General features: G+C 27.2%; 2 protein-coding genes across 2 annotated transcripts; one reads left to right on the forward strand and one right to left on the reverse strand.

Annotated features, from left to right (window-relative positions):
• Positions 1-1,572: 1,572 nt before the first annotated feature.
• On the reverse strand, positions 1,573-20,651 carry Rab4 (RAS oncogene family member Rab4). The gene is made up of 8 exons (XM_016069192.4): positions 20,479-20,651; positions 15,360-15,440; positions 13,843-13,957; positions 12,352-12,414; positions 9,185-9,339; positions 8,959-9,054; positions 4,309-6,073; positions 1,573-2,961 (listed from the first exon to the last, which is right to left on the reverse strand). Exons 1-7 carry the CDS (start codon positions 20,492-20,494, stop codon positions 5,961-5,963), a joined length of 639 nt encoding a protein of 212 aa, XP_015924678.1. The 5' UTR covers positions 20,495-20,651; the 3' UTR covers positions 1,573-2,961; positions 4,309-5,960.
• A 236-nt stretch (positions 20,652-20,887) lies between these two features.
• Positions 20,888-22,844, forward strand: LOC107452648 (protein lin-9 homolog). The gene has a single exon (XM_016069191.4). The coding sequence runs from the start codon at positions 20,932-20,934 to the stop codon at positions 22,492-22,494; it is 1,563 nt and encodes a 520-aa protein (XP_015924677.3). The 5' UTR covers positions 20,888-20,931; the 3' UTR covers positions 22,495-22,844.
• Positions 22,845-23,131: the final 287 nt, after the last annotated feature.

Genomic DNA, 23,131 nt, shown 5'->3' on the forward strand with positions numbered 1-23,131 from the left:
AGTTTTAATAAAAAACAACTAACTTAACACAGCAAATTTATTTTTGCTGTCACATAAATTTCATTTTTGTAATAGCAAACTTTTTTTTATTTATTTTGTATTAGGAAGGAGGGCAAATTACAAAAGAATCTACCATTTTTTTCCAAATTTGTAAGAAATTTAATTTAACAATAAATTATAAATTAATTATGTTGTAGCGAAACCAAATATTTAATAAAACTATACAAAGCAAATAAATAAATATAAATACTTATGTATCTCTATATATTACAGAAATATAACTAGAATAATTTAGCATATAAAACAAAGACTGAATACCTCCTAGTGTATACACCTAATATTTTGACTAAGCATAATATTAAATATTGAATAATGTTAAACATTTAAAAGCTCTCAACTGACTTTTTTTTTACTTGAAAATAAACCAATCTGTATTTTAAAGAAAAAGATGTCATTAAGATAATTCATTAATTATAAGCAAATTTAAAAAAATAATAAAAAAAGTAACAACATTCTAACATTATTATTTGCAGAAAAATTATAAGAACAAGGACTGAACTATTCTTAAAAAATAAACCAATTTCTTTTTCATAGATCCTATTTGATAATGTAAATTATGGTTGATTTTTACAAACAAAGGTTCTGTAATCCAAGAATATTAAAAGATTAAAAAATATTGCAATAGCATTCCAAAACGGAAGTGGAGGTTCTGTCTTTCCCCTGCCCCCAAATAATTCTTTCTAAAAAAGGGTTTAACAATAGTTAAGATAAATTTAAATACATAATAGTTTAAAAACTTGCTTGCAAACATTGTTTACTTAATTAAACAAACCATATAAATCATTACTTAATTTTCATGCCAAAAAATTGTATTTAAGTGCATTCTTCTCCCAAATATAGAACCTTGAATGCACAAATAAATTTGAATATGAGCTTTTTGAATTTAAGATTTTTAAATACATAATTAATATTCAAGACTTAATATAATATTTGATACACACATATAAGTTAATAAGCATCCTTTACAATTAATCATTAGCATACAATAAAATATAATTATACCCGTAAATGAAGAAATGCAAATTAGTATTAGAAAAAAGAAATTTAAAAAACATATCTTTAAAGCTTTATAAATTCAAAATTAGATATTCCAGAAACTGTGTTGCACATACTGTAAAATTGTGCAAAATGTCATAATAAAAAATAATTCAGTTTTATATCAATAATTAAATAAAGTGAATGTTGGGGGGAAAATACTATTTAATTAAAAAATAATTTCGAACATAAAATAAGATTTATAAGTAAAGAATTAAAACTGAATTTATTTTCTAACTGTAAATTCTTTCCTCTTCCTTTTTTGTAACTTTAAGTGGCTTGAAATGTACAAATATTTAATAAAATGCCATCATAGAACACACTAGTTATAATATAATAATTGTAACTATAAATATTATCAATATAAAATGTAAAATAGAAATTCATACACCAAAAAATAGACTGTGATAATATTTTTCAGTGTATATCTAATAAATAATATACAAGCAAAATTTTGAAATCATGACCAAAACAAAATTCAGTAAAAATGTTTATTAGTTGCATTTATCTTACAAAGTAATGAAAACAGTTGTTATTAACTGTCCAACTATAAACATGGCTTAACACAAAGATTTTTCACACAACCATTTACACGTCTATTTTTCCAAACGAAAAACTACATTAAATAATTTTGCTTGCAATGAAAATAAACTCGATTTTCGACCCATAACTTAGTTCAAAGTAGAGCCTGCATGTCCCTTACATTGCAAACAGATTTATTTCCATGTTGAAAAAAAAATACATAAGACAAGCTAAACAGTTAAAAAAATAAATTATAATTACTGAAAAGAGCTAACATTTTGAATACCGTAGCTACTTTTTCAACTAACAATTCATTATCTTGCGCTGGTTTTAAATGCCAAATTTAAGTGTATGTGATAAATTTAGTACCTTAATCAGGGAACTTCAATTTATTGTACAAAATCTTCTATGGCATTTTCCTAAATTCTAATATATATTGTAACTACTTTTTATTTCCAAGAGGTGTTTTGAAGTACCTCATCAACTGCTTGTAAATAAAGGATTAAAATTGGCAAATAGTTTATTCAGCCTATAAACTAGGGTTACGGAATGTTAGTTAAAAAAGTGTCTATAGTAGAAAATTGTTTTACCTTCTCCTGTAAACAAAAGTTTTCTGAGAACACTATTATTTACAACTGTGTATATTTACAAATCGCTGAAGCAAATAATGGAATTTTACAATTCAAAACTTGCAACACCCAGACAAATAATAAGTTAGAATAATTTTTCTTAAATAAGGCAAAAAAATACTATAAAAAAATATTGCAATTTTCTTTTTATTTTGCGACATTTCCTTAACACTACCTATGCATTTGATTGAAACTATTATCCAATTATTTCAAACACTTAAGTTTTGAAGCAAATTAAGTAAAAAGTTAACTTTTGCTCCTTAAATAAAAACCATTGAAATAGATAATTTTTGAACATTAAATACAAATTCTAATTAAAGTTTCACGAGTTTCAAAGTTAGTTGACTTAACTAATAGGATATATAATATCTCCAAGAAATGAATATTATAGAGAGTATACTAAACCATAAATTTTTCATTTGGAAAATTATTTCAGATAATGTATGTTCTGTATGATAATGTTCTGATAATGTGAAATTAAAAAAGATCACCTTTAATTCCTTTTTTAAGTAGATAATGTTAACTAAAATTTATCTCAAATTTTGAGTGACATAAGCACTGATTTTTTTTTATCTTTTAATACCTCAACATAAATTGATGAATCGAAATAAAGTTTAATATAATACAAAATAAATTTAATACCATTTACAGATAACAAACAAAATAAACCAATAATCAAAATTGTTTTAAAATAATACATATTCAGCATTTAATTCTATAAGGCAGGGGTCCCCAACCTTTTTGTACCTAAGAGCAAATACCAGAATATCGGTCAAATGGCGGGCACCATTTATTTTTTCAAGGTAAATTTTTAGTTGCTAGACATAGGTAATAATACACACTTATAGTGCACAAATAATTTAATTTTAAAAATTAATTTATGAAATTAATATAATTAGTATTAATATTCTTGTGTAAAATAAATGATTACTAAATTGCTTGCAGAGCCTACGAAGTATAAAAATTATTTATAAAATATGTAAAATACAGTCAATGTGATCTTTGGCATTGCATTTTACTATCCAGCGCTTCATAATTGGGAGAATAAGATGAAATTCCTACTTGCAAGCAATCGTCAAGGTGTTCATCTGTAATTCGGGATCTATATTTTGAATTCATTGTCGAAACCAATGATTCACACAAGTATGTGGAACCACGGAACTACTTTATTTTATATGCTGCTCTTTTTAAGAATGGAAAGTTATTTCTGTCAACTATATTCCAGAATTTCTCATCTGATATAATAGTTTTGAGGATAATGTCATTCTGAAGATGCAAAATTTCTATCTCCACTTCTTCTCGCCTAACTTGAAGACGTTCTAAAATGTATGTTGCTATTTTGGTTACGTTTATTTGATGGTAAAAGGATTTACAAAAAAGGCTCGATGATATTAAATTGTTGAAAGCGCTTTTCAAATTGATCTTGAAGCAATTGGAGGTTGATGACAAATGTTAATAAGACTATTTCACTGTCACCTATCATTTTTTTTCATGTTTGGAAAATGCACAAGAGATTTCATTTTTAAATGTGAAATCCAGAAAACTAACTTAGTTCTGAACGAGTTTATAGCCCTTATCATTCTTGCTATAAGTTTGTCTTTTCCCTGCAACTCCAAGTTTAAATTATTTAGTTTTTCAATTACGTCTGTTATGAAAGACAAATCTCCTAGCCAAAGAGGATTTCTTAGTTCTAAAAATATTTGATTTTTGGCTGCAAGATAATTTTTTACTTCTTCGATTAAATGTATAAATCTATCAAGTACTTTGCCTTTACTGAGCCAACGTATTTCAGCATGTAAAATGAAGTCAGCATCATCAGGATTTTGTAACAGGGCCTTGAAAAGTCAAAGTCGCAAAAGAGTTGCTAGAATTAAGTTAACTATTTCGGTAATAATTCTCATTACGTGTAACAATTATAGTAATTTATCAAATTAATTTTTGCATATCATTTATGGGAAAATGGAAAACTAAAATATTTTATCGTTGGGCACAAGCAGCGGGCACACCGAGACCGATCGACGGGCGCCATGGTGCCCGCGGGCATAGGGTTGGGGATCCCTGCTATAAGGTATATGTGTAGCATTAGAAAAAGACTATCCAGTTGGCCTAGACAAAATTTTACATAGGTTTAAATATCAAATCGTTCATTTTAAATAACTTTTACTGAATGTCCATGCCTTAACAATGAATCTTATACAGCTACATGTACAAATAACATATTGTAAACACAAATAAGATTTGATTTGTGTATTTTGGTTAGATCAAAATATAATACAATAAAACTCCGACTATCAGAAACATGTATAATAGAAATTTGAGATTATTTAATTATGTTTTAACTGCATTTTAGAAACATTTTCCAGCCAACACGAATCTTGCTGCTATTAGTAGTAGTAAGATAGTGCCTTTTATTAACAATATTAACTATTGATAGTAGTAAGAAACATGCTTTTAAAATGAATGAATGTATATATTTTTTAAAAAATCTACATTTTTTTTGCAAAAATTTTTGCATTTTAATAAATGTAACATAGCTAACAGCTATGTAATGTTTACAGCAAGATTTAATATTTTTTTGAATGAATTATAAGTTATTAAACACTATTGCTTTTATTGCATAACAACCAAATAACTATCAGCAAATTGAAGAAAAAATTAATTTATTAAAAACTTGCAGCTTATGTGAAAGGTTATTGTACTGGTTTTTAAGTAATTGTTTGAATTTTACTGTCTCTTTGAACTTACCTTATGATACATTTTAAAAATCCCATTTTACAGCTAACTAAACACTTTCATACAATCTAGCAATAAGAACTGATGAATTAATACTATTTGTGATAAATTCAGTGTAAAGAAGGACTGAAACAAAAAATTGTCTAGATTAAATTATAACCTTCTAAATGAAAAGAAAATGTAACACATAAGTTACATAATTTAAAAACTATCTTATTATAGGGACTTAGATCTTTAACAATAAAACCAATTTCTTTTTTACTAAATAAGTCTAAATCCAAAAACTCACTTCAAAAAATTAGTACTCTCAATATTATAGAGCAATTCTCTCAACTTTCATAACTCTCACATTTTATTTTTTTTTGGTCAATAGTGTCAATACATTGATAACATTTCAGCACTTAAGGTTTTTTTTTCTTAACTCAAGTTCAGGAAATGTCCTTAAAACTATTTTCCTATCCGACAAGGAAAAAATGCATTTAACAATGTAACAAACAAATGCCTTCTGACAAATTTCTGATGTTGACAAATAATGAAATAAAAAACACCTTTAGAAAAATAAAACTCAAAAAGGATACCATGCATTTACATCATAAATATTCTATAAACAAATTCACAAGAACTATAAGAATGTAACATTTATATTCTGCATATTTTAATGAATTTCTTCTACAATATTTCTCAAAAGTTTAACATTGATTTTTTGTTACAAGCTTTTCCATTGAGATAATCGGGATTTTAATGTAATTACTAAAACAAAAAAAGCACTCATTTCAATATATACATGAAATAACAGTTATTTTATAGATACAAATCTAAAATAAAAAGCACTAGAATAGTTTTTTTGCCCCAACTATTTACACATCGGAATCATCATTTTATTCACAACAGGAGTTAAAGCTATTATATAAACATGGAATCAAAAGACTTAAATGCTTACACAAATGCATTAAAGCACAAGTTACTGGGGTATTTATATATTTAACAAGCACAATCAATAGATTTTTGCTGTCGCTGCTGGTGTCGCGAGAGCTTACGGAGAGAAGCATCTCCATACTGAATACCTGACCCTATTCTCTCAGGATCCAGTTCACCTAAAAATATACAATTATTTTCTTATTAAACATTTGAATTTCTAATACGAACACATTTAAAATAACTATTTAAAGTTCATTCAGCCCCTTGAACAAGTGTGAGGTGGAAAAAAGTCCCACAGTGATCATAAGACACAATTCTCAATAGATCACTTAAGTTAAGCATCACTGGCAGCAGTCACAGGGTATCTGTTACATTTTAGATTTTCAAATCCATGACTTTCCATGAATAATTCCAAGAATTTTTCATCACTTACCGAAGATACAATTTTATGACTTACGAAGATACTATTATACTATTTTATTACCAACGATACTATTACGAACACATTTAAAATAACTATTTGAAGTTCATTCAGCCCCTTGATAAAGTGTGAGACGGAAAAAGCCCCACAGTGATCATAAGACATAATTCTCAATAGATCACTTAAATTAAGCATCACTGGCAGCAGTCACAGGGAATCTGCTACATTTTAGATTTTCAAATCCACGACTTTCCATGAATAATTCCAAGAATTTTTCATGACTTACCGAAAATACTATTTTATGCACAAAAACACAACAAAAAATTTCACAAAAAAAATTATAATAACATTAATTGAAATGATAGGTATAACCAAAACTGTTATATTCTGCATCTTCATATTTATTGATTTTAAACTAAAAAGCTGTTTTATTTCTTCTTTAAAGTAAGTGTATTATAAAAAGCCTAAACTAGAATTTTAAATTGATAAAATAAAAGAAATAAGTAATAAATAAATAAAAAAATTCTGAAATCACAGAAGTTTAAAGGATAATTTGCTCTAGAAATGATGTTCTTTCTTTCATTTTTTGAAAGAACACCATAATTTTTAAAGAACAGGGTAAAAACATTTTATATTTTAATAAAATATGACTATGAGTGGGGATTTTGCTACAAATTCAGATATTCAGAACATCGGAACACTGTGAAATTGGGAGGGAAGGTAAATTCCATTTTAAAAATTAGATTTTTCAGCGACCTAAATCCATGACTTTCCATGATTTTATTTTTAAAAAACAGTTAAAATCATGACATTTCATGACAAATTTTGTTCAATACCGAAAACCATGATTTTTCAATACTTTCCAGGTGCGCGTATACCCTGGTGAATGACCACTTTAATCAACCTACGCAAGGATTGACGGCAACCAGTATCAATTCACTGTCCAAAATTCAAAATGCTAGCACAAATGGTTCTGGAGTTAAGTGAAACACAAATAAGCTCTTCCTTTTATAATTATGGATAATAATAATCACTTATTATTATAATAATAATTTACAACTAACTTATAAACTTTAATAAGAGGATTGATTTATTATGAATACATAAACAGGTCAGGAAATAAAACATTTGAAAAATGTTGATCTATGAATAACGGAATGTTAGTTTAATTTCAATAAATTTAAATTATTGCATAAAAATAAAATTATTATTATAAATACGAAAATTTTTGTAACAAACTAACTACAAAATAACCAGTTTTAAATTTTACAAACATTAGAAGAGAATGGTGCCTTAATAAGTCAGAGTAAAAAATCCAATTTGCCAACAACTGACCTCAATCTTTATTAATTTTAAAGTAGAATTTAAAGTAGATTTTGATTAAATTTCATAAATATTAAGTGAGTGAGAAAAAAAAAGTTCACCTGTGTGATTATTTTTTAACATCTAAAAAATTAAAACAAAAATTTGGAAAATAATATATGAGGGAAAATTATTTCCAAAAAAAATAGCCAAAAATAGTGGATTCAAGGAAGAATCTCATGCCTGCTTAAACCTCAGATGTATGAATTATTTAGCATATTTCAAATAACTGAAAAAGAAAAACTCCAAAATGAAGGATCAGTACAGCAATATTTATTTTTGTATACCTTAATTGAAAGCACTGTCCAAAAATTTTGAAATATTTTTGGTTGATAACCTTGTATCAATTTTTTTTCAGTTAAGAGAGAAATAAAATAAACTGAATTATTATGTATGTATATGAAGGAATAATTCCTAAATTTTTTTTTAATCAATTTAAAATTCTAAAAAGTGCAAATTAAACATTTACGGGCAAACACAAAACTGTAATTAAAATATTGATTACAAATAACGAGAAAAAAAAACTTATATTTAATTATGTGTACTTTTTCTAATTACGAAAATTATTGGGCAGTGAATTAAATCAAAAGATTACTTTGTTTTAAATTTAGAGACAACATACCCCTCTGTTACAACTTCAAACCACGTCATCAAAAAAAGTAATTTTAATTCTGCACAACTTTGCAGTCATAAACTTCATAATTTGTAGTTTTAAATGAAATCTAAATTTAAAATTATTTAATATGAATAATTCCTTAAAATAATTTTTTAAAAAAAAACTTTTAATAAAAATAATAAGCTTTTTTAATAGGTTATTTATCAAGAAATATTAGTCAGGATTATATAAAACTATTAGTTTAGGATGATGTAAAACTTTTATGATTCAAAATACTTTTGATCTTATTAAACCAAAAATTAGAATTGTTTCTTTTCTTTTTTTTAAGCAAAACTTTTACTTTTAATACTCAATCCCATAGTAATGTTTAATATGCAGAAATAAATATTTATTTGATAAACAGTAAAATATATACCAACATATTTAATTACATAAAAATTAAAAATCAAAACTAGCATATAATAATGCATTGCAATTACATGTAGCAAAATTAGCATTGTTTCTATTATTAAAGCAATTACAACTGTTACAACTATGAATTAAAAATTAAAGAAAAATTTAAAATAAAATAATTACATTATAAGTATCAAAGTAATAAGAACTCTTTTGTCAAAATTGAAAATAAAGTTAAAAGAAATAGAATTGCAAAAAAATAATCTTACCAGCTTCAATTTTAGCTAAAATAGTTTTTGAACATTTCAGAAATGCTTCTTCCACATTTTCACCGGTAAGAGCACTAGTTTCTAAAAACATAAGTTCTGCAACAACAAAAAATTATTAAATTTAAAATAAATATTTAGTAAGTTTATAGTAGTCAATAAAAAAGTTTCAGAGATAAATAGTCTAATGAAATGCATTATGACATACACAAAAATTTATTGAACTAACCATTTTCTTGGGCAAATCGACTAGCTTCCAAGAAAGTAACTTCTCGCTCTTCCTCCATGTCTTTTTTGTTCCCAACTAAAAGAACTGCAATATTTGGGCTGGCTAAAGTACGAGCATCAGTCAACCAATTTGAGAGAGAATTATACGACTCACGACTACAACAAAAATGGAGAAAAAAATTATTAACTACTAGGTAACATTTTATAACAATAAGAATCACAAAAATAATTTTTAAAAAATGGATCTAAAGGAAAATTAGGAATATAAACATTTTATACAATCATTTCATCATAGGTGAAAACTTTTAAAAATAAAAATGGAGATTGTTGAAATGGAGACAGAGGTCATTGAAAATTGATTTTAATATGATGTTCTTATAAGATTTTTTGGATAAAAGAGTCAAAAAAGAATTTCCAAAGATTTCTGAAACTTGCATAAACTTCCTTTTACCTTTTTCTATAACATATTTGAGTGAAACAAAATTTTTGTGTTTAAATACCATAAAATAAAAGTGTCAATAAAATCTAAAGAATATTTAAAAAATATTTCCTTGTAATGGAGTTCATTCCATTTCTTTTTTTATGGTGTAGAAATTATTATGATGGAAGATTATAATACATACATATTGCACACTACTTTTGAGAAGAACTTGTGTCCACTGATGTATCAAAACAATAATTATTTTATTTAAACAACAATGACCATTATAACTTTAAACAAAAGCAAATAGTTTGGAGATTAAGATATTCAGCCCCGAAAATGATGAAATATTTTCAGTAAATTCTTAAATAGTTGAGGGGCGTAATCTCTAGTCCTAACACCAAGAATTCAAAATTAAAAATAATTTAATTGTTTCCAAAGGACAGTTAGGAGCAAGGGAAGAGATCTATAGTTGGTGATTTATCGAAAAGATAAAACAGTTAAAAACAAAGCCAACTCCATGTAATTAATATTAAATTTAAATAATTTGGCTATAGCCTTATCGCTAAAAAGACTGTGAGAATTAATGTAACCCAGTAACAGAAACGTTTTTGTGGTAAGAGAAATAAAGTAACTTAATAAAGAGTTAAAAAATACATTTTTATGTTCGATTTAATCTCGATAGTGAATTAATGAATTATACATTTCTATTGAATTAAAAAGTTAGACGTTATTGATTGCTAAGAATAGAATAAAATTTTATATTTGCTTATTATAAAATGCAATTAAAATTAAATAATTATTTTAATTTAATTAAAATTGAATTAATGATTAAAAAAATTAAATTTATGAAATTTAAAAAAATTTAAAAGCTAGGAGATATGTAATGCCTGTTATGGCATTACATTCCTCTTGTGCTGTCAACGATTTTGCCAAGATCCAATAATATGAATAAAAACAAACAGTCACACCTTTCCCATTGAAGCTTAATCGTCACATATGAGCTGTGAGAAGTTATATATGGCTCCATTAAGTGCATTTCCTGAGTAGTGATTTTCCAAATGGCTTAATGAACAGATACAGAAAAGCTTTAAACTGATATAAGTACTGTATATCTTGGTGTATAAGTCAATCCTCTATTTCTGTTTACGGGATAGCAAATTTCTGGCTTGTCAGGAGAATAAGTCAATTATTATTATGAGTAAATGCCTAATATGTCAAATGGTACTAGATGTGTTTCAAAATCTGGATTTAAAGGTTATTGTAAAATATTTTTAAAATGTGGAATTTCAAATTCTTGGGAAGGGGTGAATAGGATTTTTTGTAGGACTCAGCAGATGAGGATGAAGTAGAATTCACAGTGGGATCCATATTCAATACAACTGGTGTTCAGGAATCTTTAAATTTGTTGTCTTATGATATGTTTTAAAAGTTTTTATTTTGATATTTTTCTTAAATACTCTTGAATAAATTATCTTAACTTTAATTTAAATTATGTTTTGAAAAAAGAAAGGAAAGTTTCTAAAAAAATCTTAATATATGAAGAAAATATGATGAAAGAAATTACAAAATTAATTGCATATAACATATTAAAAATAGTTTTTGAAAAGGGTAATTAGTAAAGGTAAATCCAAACAAAGTTATTCATATCTATCTCATTGTTTATTAAGCATCGATATTTCACAATCGATGACTGTCCGACTTCATTACCAGTGTATAAATAATATAATATAATTTTCATAAAATTTTGGGGATTTAAAAAGCTGATATACAGTAATTAAATTTTTTATTATTATTGTATTATATATTTAAGTTTGCCATTTATTTAAAAAAATTTTAAGACCTAAGACTGCAGTAGTATATTACAGCACAAGTACAGAAACCATCAGTTTCACTCAAACACAAATGGGATTTGCACTATACTTATGAGGTCTACAAAATCTTCGTAACTATTGTATCCTTACCCCAAGAAGTTTAAGAGATCCTGCTCCAGTATAACATTTATTAAACACACTGAAATTTACAGTTTGATTGTGCGATAGTAATTTTAAATTAGTTAAATGTAAATTTCAGATAAAAGGTTTTTAGTTCAAGATTTTGATCTTTTTAAAAAAGAAAACATAATAGATCAATTAGATAGATGTAAATTTTGTAGTGAATCATCTTGCTTAAAAATTTATTTACGACCCCACAAATGTATGTTTTTTTTTTATTTCGGCCTTGGCAAAGATTCTAAAAATACATATCAAAGGTGGCCATTAAGGAATCTCCCAACATATTGGCTTTTCACCCAGCCAACTTTTTTGAATGAGTAGAGGCTTGAAAAGGTCAATCCAATGCTCACTTATTAGTTGTCCAGTAAATTCTTCGGTAAGAGATTTTCTTCACTTTCCTCATTTTTTTTCTTTGATTTTACAACTACAAAAGTGACCCATAATAGAGGACGAAATTTTGATAAGATAATTATAGCCACCTTTGAAAGCAGTAATATCTATGTTCCAAAAAACAATCAGAAAAAATATTATAACTTCTTTGCTGCAATGATTCAGAAAATCTATGAAAACATGCTTTATCCTATAAATTCTATGTATTATTAGAACTTGGCAAGAATCATAGAACTGCCCACATTAGTCAGAAGTTCAATTTATACAGAACAGCGTTAATGACCATGAGCTAGCAATAAAATAATAGAATATTATCAGCAAAATAATAAAAAAACATAACATAAATTTAATATCAAAGTATACCTCGTTATGTCATAAACAAGTAAGGCACCAGCAGCCCCTCTGTAATAGCTTCTTGTAACTGACCTAAAAACATATACAATTAAATTTCTAAGAATTGCAATTTAAAGAAAATAAATAAAGCAATCTAAGAGAAAAGATATAAAATAATTTTAAGACAAACATATAAACAACATTTATGGAACGAAAAATGTTTATTTAATATTCTTTTTTCAAAGGAAAAACTTTTTCTTTAACGTACTATATGAATTGAGCAAAAAAAGGAACACTCTGATTAACTTTTTATACAGTGATAAGATTTTCATGTACCGTGACTCAATCTCATGATTTAAACGAATGACCTAAAATACCTTAATTAATTAGAGCAAACGACATTTTAAGTTATGAAATCAAACACAAAAACATTACTTTCTTGGAATAAACAGACCTTTTTCTTTTCTTTTTGACAGTTTTGGATTATTGCCCCTCAAAATATTAGGGGTATCAGCACTCTAAGAAATATAGACTCAATAATTTGGTCAGGAGAGTGGTTGGGGGGGGGGCTTAATGTTAATTTTACTTCCTGCATATTTCACCATATCTTGAGAGCTTTAAAAAATATTACCTCACAATTATGAAAAATTGTTTGTTTGTTGATAATTCCATGCAAAAAAAAGAAATATAAATAATTATTTATTATTTTTATTGTTTTATTTAATAATTTCCGAAAAAATTTGAATTGTAAAGCATACATATTTTTACATCATTTTGAAGAATATAATTTTCTATAGCAAAATACAAAAGTTGAACAAAATCAATCGAATGTGATGATAAAGTTCTTGAAAATTTGAATTTTAAATACATAACTTCCTTAAAAATAAAAGATAAAAGGAAGAATAAATCAAAATATTAAACCTAAGCTCACTTCAATTACTTATAAACAAAATTACAACACATAAAATGCTTTACCATCTTCTGAAATAGTTAAAGTTTTGTGTACACATCTCAATTGCTGACTTAATTTATATGCATAGTTCCAAGGCTTTATAATAACTACTACAAAAATGAAGTTTGAATGGGAAATAACACAATACAAAACAGTGACGGAAGAACCTTAAACCTTTGTTTCACAAAAATAGATCGTTATGAATACATATAAAAACAACCACCAAATTTTTAATGTTCCATATTGTTGCTTTGTGATAATACTTTTTCTGACATTATACTACAGTCAGTAAAAATAAAAAAAAATAATATGTCATCATAAAACTAGAATTTTTTTTTTTTTTTAAAAAAGAAGACTATTTTATCAATTTTTGTTAAAACTTTTTTTTAAATAAAAAAAATTCCCCACAACACAATCTACCTGAATTCTTTCACAATATCTAAAATTAATGATAGTGAAATATGCATCAATGGCAGTTGAAAATAAATTTCTTACTAAAATTCTATTTTACAAAAACAGATGGTTACAAATAGTATACCTGATAGAATACATATAGTATATTGAAATACCTGAATCTTTCTTGACCAGCAGTATCCCAGATCTGCAATTTGACAGATTTACCTCCAATATTGACAACTTTGGAACCAAATTCTACACCAATAGTGTGGTTTGAATCAGCTTTAACTATTAAAATTACAATAAGTAAGTCAAAAAAACTAAAATTAATTTCAAGTATCAATACGAATTTCAAAAATTTACATAAAAAACATATAAAGTAATAATAAAACCTTTAAAAAACTAAATAGATAAAATCTTGACTAAAAATTTTTCAGGATTCAAAAAAAAAAAAAACTCTTTTTAACCCTTTCACTACCACTGGGACATATATGTCCCGCAGGCAGTTTCAAATAACCCTATGGGCTAAATATGCTTTGTATTATTGTGAATGCATGTTCCACTGGTATTCCTTGATATCACTGACAATTCAGTGTAATTTTCTCCCAATAGATGGCAGTACAACCCTTTCCTAATACATTGTTCAATCGCAAAAATTCATTGCGCGGTATTTTGTCCTGTCTTGCCATCATAAAAATTTTGAGTTTTACCAAATGAATGAATTTTAACAACCAAAATATCAGTTAGTATTTGGTCTGGCATTATGTAAATCATCAATTAACATAAAATTAGTTCAATAATTATATGACATCAAAGGAAACATAAATAAAATATTTTAACTTCAACTGCTATTCTTGGTAGCAGAAACAAACAACCATAATACCATTATTACAAAAATATGTCCCCTTTTTACTTTCTATCATTCATATCAGACAAAAGAAAAAATATAGAACTTATTAGTATGTTCAATGAACAAAAAAATAAAAACGTAACATAATCAATATATTAAAATATTTCCAAGACATATTATATTTATTGAACCTATCAATTAAGGAAGGAAAAAAAAAAGACTGAGTCTACAATAACAGCAGCTTTTTAAAATGTAAAAAAGGGGGATTTTACTCAAGAAAACTGTAGGAATAGAAACTAGGATCCAACTGAAAAAGTTAGGACTATGTCTATTCAAAATAGAACAATAGGTTACAAGGATAAATAAACTACATCAACTATCACTTTTAGATTTCTTAACTGTGCTCAACTTAAACAAAAAAATTTGAAAAAATAAAACGTGAGTAATTCATAATTTTACTGTAAATTTTAGATTGTATATGGATAAATAAGTAGGTTCATAATACTAAGTTATAAATCTTTTAAGAGCTACTTTGCTTACTACTTTAAGACTTACTTTGTGTTTAAAATTTGCATGATCAAAGTTTTAATAAAATTTAAATTGTAATACAATATTTAAATATTAAGATAAGAATTATACATAATTAAAAAAACCTATAAAATAACAATGAATCCTAAAAGTGCTAGATTGATATCTTGACCCAACTGATAAAATATTATGCTTTGTACCACACTAATAACAAAATAAATAACAACATTTACAAGCAAAAATAATTTTTAAAAAATCATACACACAGAATAACATTTATAAAGATAATATTTAAAAAGCTTTATTAAATACATTTGCTCTCAATAAACTGGTGCAGAAGACAAGATTTTCCAGTTCCAGCACTTCCAATAACAAGAAACTTAAACAGGAAATCTGAAAATATTAAACAAATTTACATTTTAAAAAATAATAACTAACAATACTAGCATACATACATTTATAATAAATTATACTAAGTCTTTTAATATAGTGCTATTTTGCTTTGTTATAATGTTTTACAAATCAGAAACTTTTAAATTTAATTCAATATTAAATTTGTCAGAAAAACATTTTTTTAATAAACTTAGGTACACTCCTAGATACATTAGATCTATGAGGGTAATTATAATGGTTGATAAATAATTTCCATACACCATATATTATAATAGAGCTATTTAACCTTAGATAGCTCATGAGCAAGATATAAATATAGCCTTCAACTATGCATTTAACTTAACTCATTGTAAAATCATTGGGGATATTTCTATATACATTCATCGGTATCTGTTCTTCCCGAAAATTTTATGTTTTGTATAGTAAGTTCCGTATTGCTGATTTTGGTAGTTTCAGAAAATTGTTTTTCGATTCTTGACAAAGAAGAAGCAGTAATGTGTTAATAAATAAGAATTAAAAAGTTTATGTTCACTGCTACATATAAATAATTTAAACAGGCATATTAAATACCAGATTAGGAAGTAGTCATACTTTAAAATCTTGATACATGTTATTTAAAAATTCTATTAGTTCAGGGGTGATTGTGAGTCCAAGTCAAAATTCCGAAAAATTTCCCGAGTTTAAAAAAAAAAAAATTGAAATTGAAAAATTAGAAAAAAATTTAAACTAGGTTTTTCTAGGAGAAGTAATTAAAATTTACAAATATGTCTTACTTTCTTGAGTTTATGATTATAACTATTTACTGATAAAAAATGTATCTGGCTCTCCCTTACAAACAAAATAAACTGTGTTTTTAACTGTGTTTAAGTTCCACTTTTGAAAATTTGATTTCCGGAAACTTCTGTGATCAATGATTTTTTGAAACGCCTGGATCTTCGATCTCCGGATCTTCCGGATTACTGTTAGCGAAAAATCTGGAAATCCGGATTTTTTCCGAAGCACAATCAGCCCTGATTAGTTTCAAAATTTTTGACTTTTGTTCACTACCACTGATAAATATATTTTGCAAAAATCTCAAATGTTAGAGAGTCGTCATTATGCTAACTATTTTTTGATGTATTTCTAAGTTAGGTAAATATTTTTAATATAAATACATTGACACAATTCGTTTAAATATTTTTAATGAAAGGGGTAAAGAGGACATTCACGCATCATTACCTGATCCTGCAATTACCAAAGTGCTACTATCTGTATGTACAATTAAAATTGATTAAAAAAATATTAATGGTTTACCCGAGGAGGTGGCAATGTATATTGCAATTCAAATTTGTCTCTACTGTGATTTTTTTTTTCCTTCCTATGGTTCTTGTCAAGCTTTGGTAGCTACTTAGGTGCAAGATTTTATATACAAACTTTCTTCTTATTAAGTTTATATAAAACAAAGTGAAATCCAAAAAAGATATAGTAAACTTTGTGTTATGTGAACTAAAGCAAAAATCAACAGAAATAAAACACAAATGAAAATAAAGAAATGGACACACAACACCAAATGACGGAAAGAAATAAAGAGTCAAACGTGAGCAAAGTGGTTCAACCAATAAGAACAGGTGCAACAGATAGATCTCAGAACTCAACAGAACTCAAAGGTGCAACAGATTAAATTAAAAGATTTCCAAATATTAGGAAATGATGGGATACTAGAAAAATTCTTAATAATCAGAATTTTTCAAAATATGGAATGACCTTAAAAATCAAATTTGGTACACGTAGAGCCGTGTGGATTGGTTTTAGCAGAAGAACACTTAAAACTGTGACTAGAATTCCAATTGTGTAGAGCAGGGGTGTCAAACTCACGGCCCGAGATGAACATTTTTGTGGCCCAGTCAATATATCCGAACAAAGTAAAAATAAAATAGAAATGTGAATTAGAAATGAAACCAGCATATAAAATTATAATACAGTACTTTATTTATAAACTATACAGATCATTTCAAATTGTCCACTCAAAAATGTAAAATTCAAATTGGCTGAAATGGGGTCCGTTTCACACTAAGCTATCAATTAGATAGTACATAATCAGGTTTATCCTATTATAGCGAGGTAAGTTGGTTATCTTGCTCCAAGGTTCTCAATCAATTCTCGGATTTGAAAGAAAAAATATATAAGTTTTTACAAACTATAAATCAAGATACAAGTTTGTACTCCGATCAAATATGGTTGCAAGATTTATCTTTTATGGTTGATATAACCAAACACTTATCCGATTTAAATTTATTGTTACAAGGCAAGGATCAGATCATTAGGAACATGTTTGACATAATTAAAAAAGCATTCAAATGTAAACTATTTCTTTGGGAAAGGCAACTGAAAAATGAAGATTTAACGCATTTCCCAAAGTGCAACAAGAACAAATCTAGTTTAGATGATACTTCATCGTATCAAAAATTTCAAATCTTAGAACAGAATTTGAAACTAGGTTTAAAGTTTTTAATTCTTTGGAAGACAAATTTTGTTTGTTTTCTTTGATTTTCTCAATAAATATAGACTCAGTACCTGTATCGTATCAAAAATACTGCGTCATATCAAAAATACGCAGAAAAAAATTTCTTATCTCAGAACAGAATTTGAAACAAGGTTTAAAGATTTTAATTCTTTGGAAGACAAATTTCGTTTGTTTCCTTCGATTTTCTCAATAAATATAGACTCAGTACCCAGTTATATGCAAATGGAAGTGATTGAGATTCAGTGTGACTCAAATTTGGAGGCAAAATTCACTGAAGTGGGTGTGCCTAAATTTCACGAATATTTACCAGCAAGGTTTGAAAATACTCGAAAATTCGCATATGAAATTATTTCCAAGTTTGGAGGTACTTATCAGTGAGAGCAATTATTTTCTGTTATGAATGGAAATAAATCTCCTGTCCCAAACTGTATTAATAATGCTGATGTTGGGTCAATTTTGAAAGTAGTCTCGGCCAATAAAATTTCTCTCGAAATAGAAAAGATAATAGCAGAGAAGAGATGTCTAGTATCAGGACGTAAACAATAATTTAACTTTATATATGTTCATTACAATTCAAAATAAAAATATTTGTTTCTATGAACATTGATTTTTTTTTTTTTTTTTTTTTGCAGCCCACCTGAAGTTCAGCATTGTTTATTTGGCCCAAGTTAGCTTTTGAGTTTGACACCCCTGGTTTAGAGCGATAGTAGATCAGTTAATGTCCTTATTTTGGACATATCTTTCACGTTCTTTAAGTTGAAGTTTAGGGGTACATTTAGGTAGTTTATAGCTAATACTAATAGCTAGAGCATATAACAAATTAAATGTCAATGTGCCAAACTAAATGTAAATTTAACCAATCAACGGTAACTGATCTTCCATCGCTCTACATAGTTGGAATTGTAATTACAGATCAGAGTCATCTGCTGAAATCATTCAGCAAACCTCTTCATCTACTAAACTTAATTTTTGGAGCCTTTCTATATTTTGAAAAATTCTAATAATTTAATTAATGAGCTTCATGCCTTATAGTACCTCATCATTTCCCAATATTTGGAAATCTATTCTAATTTAATTTGTGACAACCTGATATTCTGGCAAAATCCTTTCACACTTGTTTCTAATTTGTTTTTTTAATTATCTTATTTCCCGGTCCCTATTGGTTTAACTACTTTGCACACGCTAGTCTAATTACTTCCCCATGATCACTTGGTGTTTAGATACTAAGGAAGGTTCCTGTTCATAAAACCAAATCAAGTTATGTCCATTTCGGTACTTTCATTTATGCTTAAAGTAAAATGTTTGATGGCTAGCTACTTATCAATTATATGGACAACATGTTGAAACTGCCAACATGAACATTAGTCTCTATAGACGAAAAGTGATGAATTTAAATATTGTAAGTAAATATATCCATATTCAACAATATATTGAAATATTAAAACAATTTAAGTGATTTACATTATATTAGTCAATATTTTCGGTGCCATATTAAAATCTATCAATGCTCACAATAACATTATATTCAATAAACATTGAATACAATGACATTGTCCTTTCCCGATATTATCTTTCTAATATGTTATCAATAATTATAATAATATATTCTATAATTATAATTATCAATAATGATCAAGACATTCACAGTGTATTGATATTATTCTTAATTATGATAGTGTCATATTTAATTGATACACCTATGTATAATCAATAGCTGTCAACTTATATAAACCAGAATCTGGCATTCCTACATATAAGAGTTAAACTGGATTTCAGAGATGAAAAAGTAACGTGAGCATAGAGAGATAAAATTATGAGCTTTAAAAAAGAAAAATCATTTAGGTCTAATAGAAATATACTTAAAAAAATAATACAATCACAAAATATTATCAGAATAAAATAATAGATTGTTGTCAACATTTCTATAATAAAATGTACTATTCAGCAGGGGAAAAAGTATTAAATAAATGATCAAATAAAAATTTTAACCATCCTGAACATATATTTCACAGCTTAATTGTATCTGCATAAAAGCTTACAATTCTCACAAAAATAAATCCATCGGTTATTGTTAGACAACATAATCATGTGAAAATACTGAGATGATGAAAAAAAGATGAAAACAAGTATAACTTAAATATATAAATTTTATAAATCATTAGCAGTAAGCAGAATTCTAAAACTGAGCAGAAAAATAAGCATTGACTACAAATATCATTGCATAGTTGCAACTTATAATTTAAAGCTAAGAACTAAACAATTTCAAACAAATTATTTAGTTTGACCTAAAACTTGATTACCTTATAAGCATAATCAAATCTGTGTTTAAAATTCATGATGTCAACAGACCATAAAATTAATAATCAAACACTACTAAGTAAGTAAAGTATAAATAGTAACCACGCAAAAATAACATAAAACAGATATTAATGTAGTTGTTTTCATAAAACACAATTTCAAAGGAGATTTTAATCAATATATGCGCAATACAATTTTAGAGAATATTAAAACAATTAATAAAACTATAATAATTACCATAGCTTTCAGACATTTTTCTATTGCTTGAAATTAAGCAGCACCATAGATTCAATATATTACTCGAAATAACAAAGTATTTAACTCATCAACAGAATTCACTGACCATCAACAACAAAAATGAAACTACACTTTTCTAATGTTTAGCATAAATGTTGCCATCTGTAAACTATGAAGAAGTAAAACTGCCATCTGATATTTGAAATCTGATTGGTAAAAACATTTCAACTATGTGATAAAACTGCAGTAAAACTCTCCCTTCTCAAAAAAATTTTCGAATCGTGATTATTGTTTTACGTCTGAACGAAATAACTTGAACTAAAAAATGTAATTAGCTTGATTATAATTTAAAAACCTACAAACCACTAAATTTTTCTGAAACGGAATTACAATTAGACCATTGACATCATAACATTACAGTTAAAAACTTTGAAGTTTGGCATCATATAAAAAATGGCGGATTCCCTTGAAAATGAATCCGTAGCTGCTCTGTTGAGCATGAAAAGCCAAGCTAGGCATATCCCCACAGCTCCTTCACCTGTTCCTGCAAGAAGAGATTGTTCACCTAGAATCCGAAAACGTAATCGATTGATATATAACGATCATGAAGATACGTCTTACACTCTCTCAAGATCGTCGCCTAGGAAAACAGTCCGAGTCTCATCTCCAGTACCTTCAACACCTCCACAACAATTACCTGACAAGCGTGTTGCTCAAAAAGTGGGTCTAAAACTTCGAAATCTCTTAAAGTTACCGAAAGCTCATAGATTTTTATGTTGTGAATGGTTTTATTCCAACATAGATCAACCTCTCTTTAAAGATAGCGATTATTACAGTTGTTTGCAAGAGAATTTTCCCAACTTAAAAACTCGCAACATGACTCGTGTTGAGTGGTGCAAGATACGAAGATTCCTTGGAAAGCCTCGGAGATGCTCCCCAAGCTTTTTTGCTGAAGAAAGAAAATCATTGGAATTAAAGAGAAGTAAAATTCGACAACTCCAGCTGCGAAAAAATGTTGATTTGGCACTGTTCAAAGATCTTCCATCTGAAATACCTCTACCTCTTGTGATTGGAACAAAAGCAACTGCAAGAGTTCGCAGTCCACAAGATGGACTTTTCTATGGTTCCATAGATGCTGTAGATACTTCCAACTCTACTTATCGCATAACATTTGATAGGCCAGGACTAGGCACCTTTTCTATCCCAGATTTTGAGGTTCTCAGTAATGATCCACCTGATATGATGCCTATCAAAGCATTTGCTCAAAAATCTCGTCCAAGAAACTTGTTATATTCATCTCCTCGCTTCGTCCCAATTTCTCCTTGGCCGCAGTCTGATACAGATCCACTTTTAGGAGAATCTTCAAACAAAGAAGATGTTTCTTTTGTTGAGGATGGAACATTAGGGGGCTTTCCTAAAAAGTTTCTCGCTCTGTTGGTGCGGCTAACAAAAATATTGGCTGTGAAGAAAAAAAATTTGACTTTATTGAAGGATATGCATACTGAAGCTGAACGAAGTCTATCTCGAGGTCAACCCATGACTTTTGACTTTCAGAAATCTTACGCGTCTCTTGTTTTGGAATTTGAGCGTCTAAATAAAGATCTCTGTGAGTATCTAAATAATGTACACACTTTCTGTCAAGAGATAGCTCCTGAACAGGGGTTGCAACCTGTATTACAGCCAAGTACCATTAAAGATCAATGCTTTAAAGAAGCATTGGATTATATTGAGCAAAAGAGCCTTCTAGAAGACTTTCCTGTTGTGAAGAACCAAAATATATTGATGCTTATTGCTCAACTATCTTCTCTTATGTCCCAGTTAAAACACCTCTCTACCAGTGAATATAACTCATTTGAGTTCAAATCTCTTTCAGAAACATTAACTGAAATACAATCTAGACTAAAGAAGCAAAATGTTCCAGTTTTTAAAAATGAGGTTGAAATACATATCAATCATATACGAGATGGTATTAGTCAAATGGGCAGTTTGCATGCTTTTGCTTCTCAGAATACGTAAATCTATTAATGATATAAAATAGTTATAAATAAATACATATATTTTATCTTTTGAAAGGCTGAACTGAGCTCTTCAAATTTTATATATTTAACTTAATATATATGAATTTTTATTGTTTGCATATAGATAACATTCAAATGGGATTGAATGTATTTTAGCTTTAAGCATGTATAAATATTTATTATGTTCTTATTCTGTAATTGACCTTATAACGTCTTGTTTTACCATTAACTTATTAGGTATTTAAGGTGTGTCAAGCCAATTGCAATGTTTTTAGCTGATATTTTTCATTGTTCAAAATGTATTTATTTTATATGTTTGAAATTAAGATTAAAATCTTTTTTGGAAAACACTATCTCTAATTATTAATTTTTTCTCTTACAATGAAAAAAATATTTACTGCTTTATTAAAGTAAATGAATATTATTTAAAACATCTTAAAAGCCTGATCTATCCTAAATGTATTGGTATGATGCCTGCAAACCTGATGATGAAACCAGTGAGGGAAAACTGTGAAAGCAGTAGTTTTCATGGAAATCCTAAGAAGTAAAATCTTTTAAGAGATAGAAGAAAAAAAAATTATGGTATAAATTGTTTCAAAATAATAAGCGATAGAATGTTTAATGCTTTTGTACTA

This window comes from Parasteatoda tepidariorum, chromosome 3 (assembly GCF_982258835.1).
Source record: "Parasteatoda tepidariorum strain Cologne lab strain chromosome 3, Ptep-v5.0, whole genome shotgun sequence".
NCBI lineage: Eukaryota > Metazoa > Arthropoda > Arachnida > Araneae > Theridiidae > Parasteatoda > Parasteatoda tepidariorum.

Excerpts from the sequence above, each read along its gene's own strand:
- Rab4 (XM_016069192.4), bottom strand. Across the intron at positions 13,958-15,359 it reads CCAGTTTATTGAGAGCAAAT|TTAAAGCTGATTCAAACCAC; the intron begins GTATTTAATAAA and ends TAATTTTAATAG. Across the intron at positions 12,415-13,842 it reads GCTGGTCAAGAAAGATTCAG|GTCAGTTACAAGAAGCTATT; the intron begins GTATTTCAATAT and ends ATATGTTTTTAG.
- LOC107452648 (XM_016069191.4), top strand. The coding sequence starts at position 20,932 with ATGGCGGATTCCCTTGAAAATGAATCCGTAGCTGCTCTGTTGAGCATG.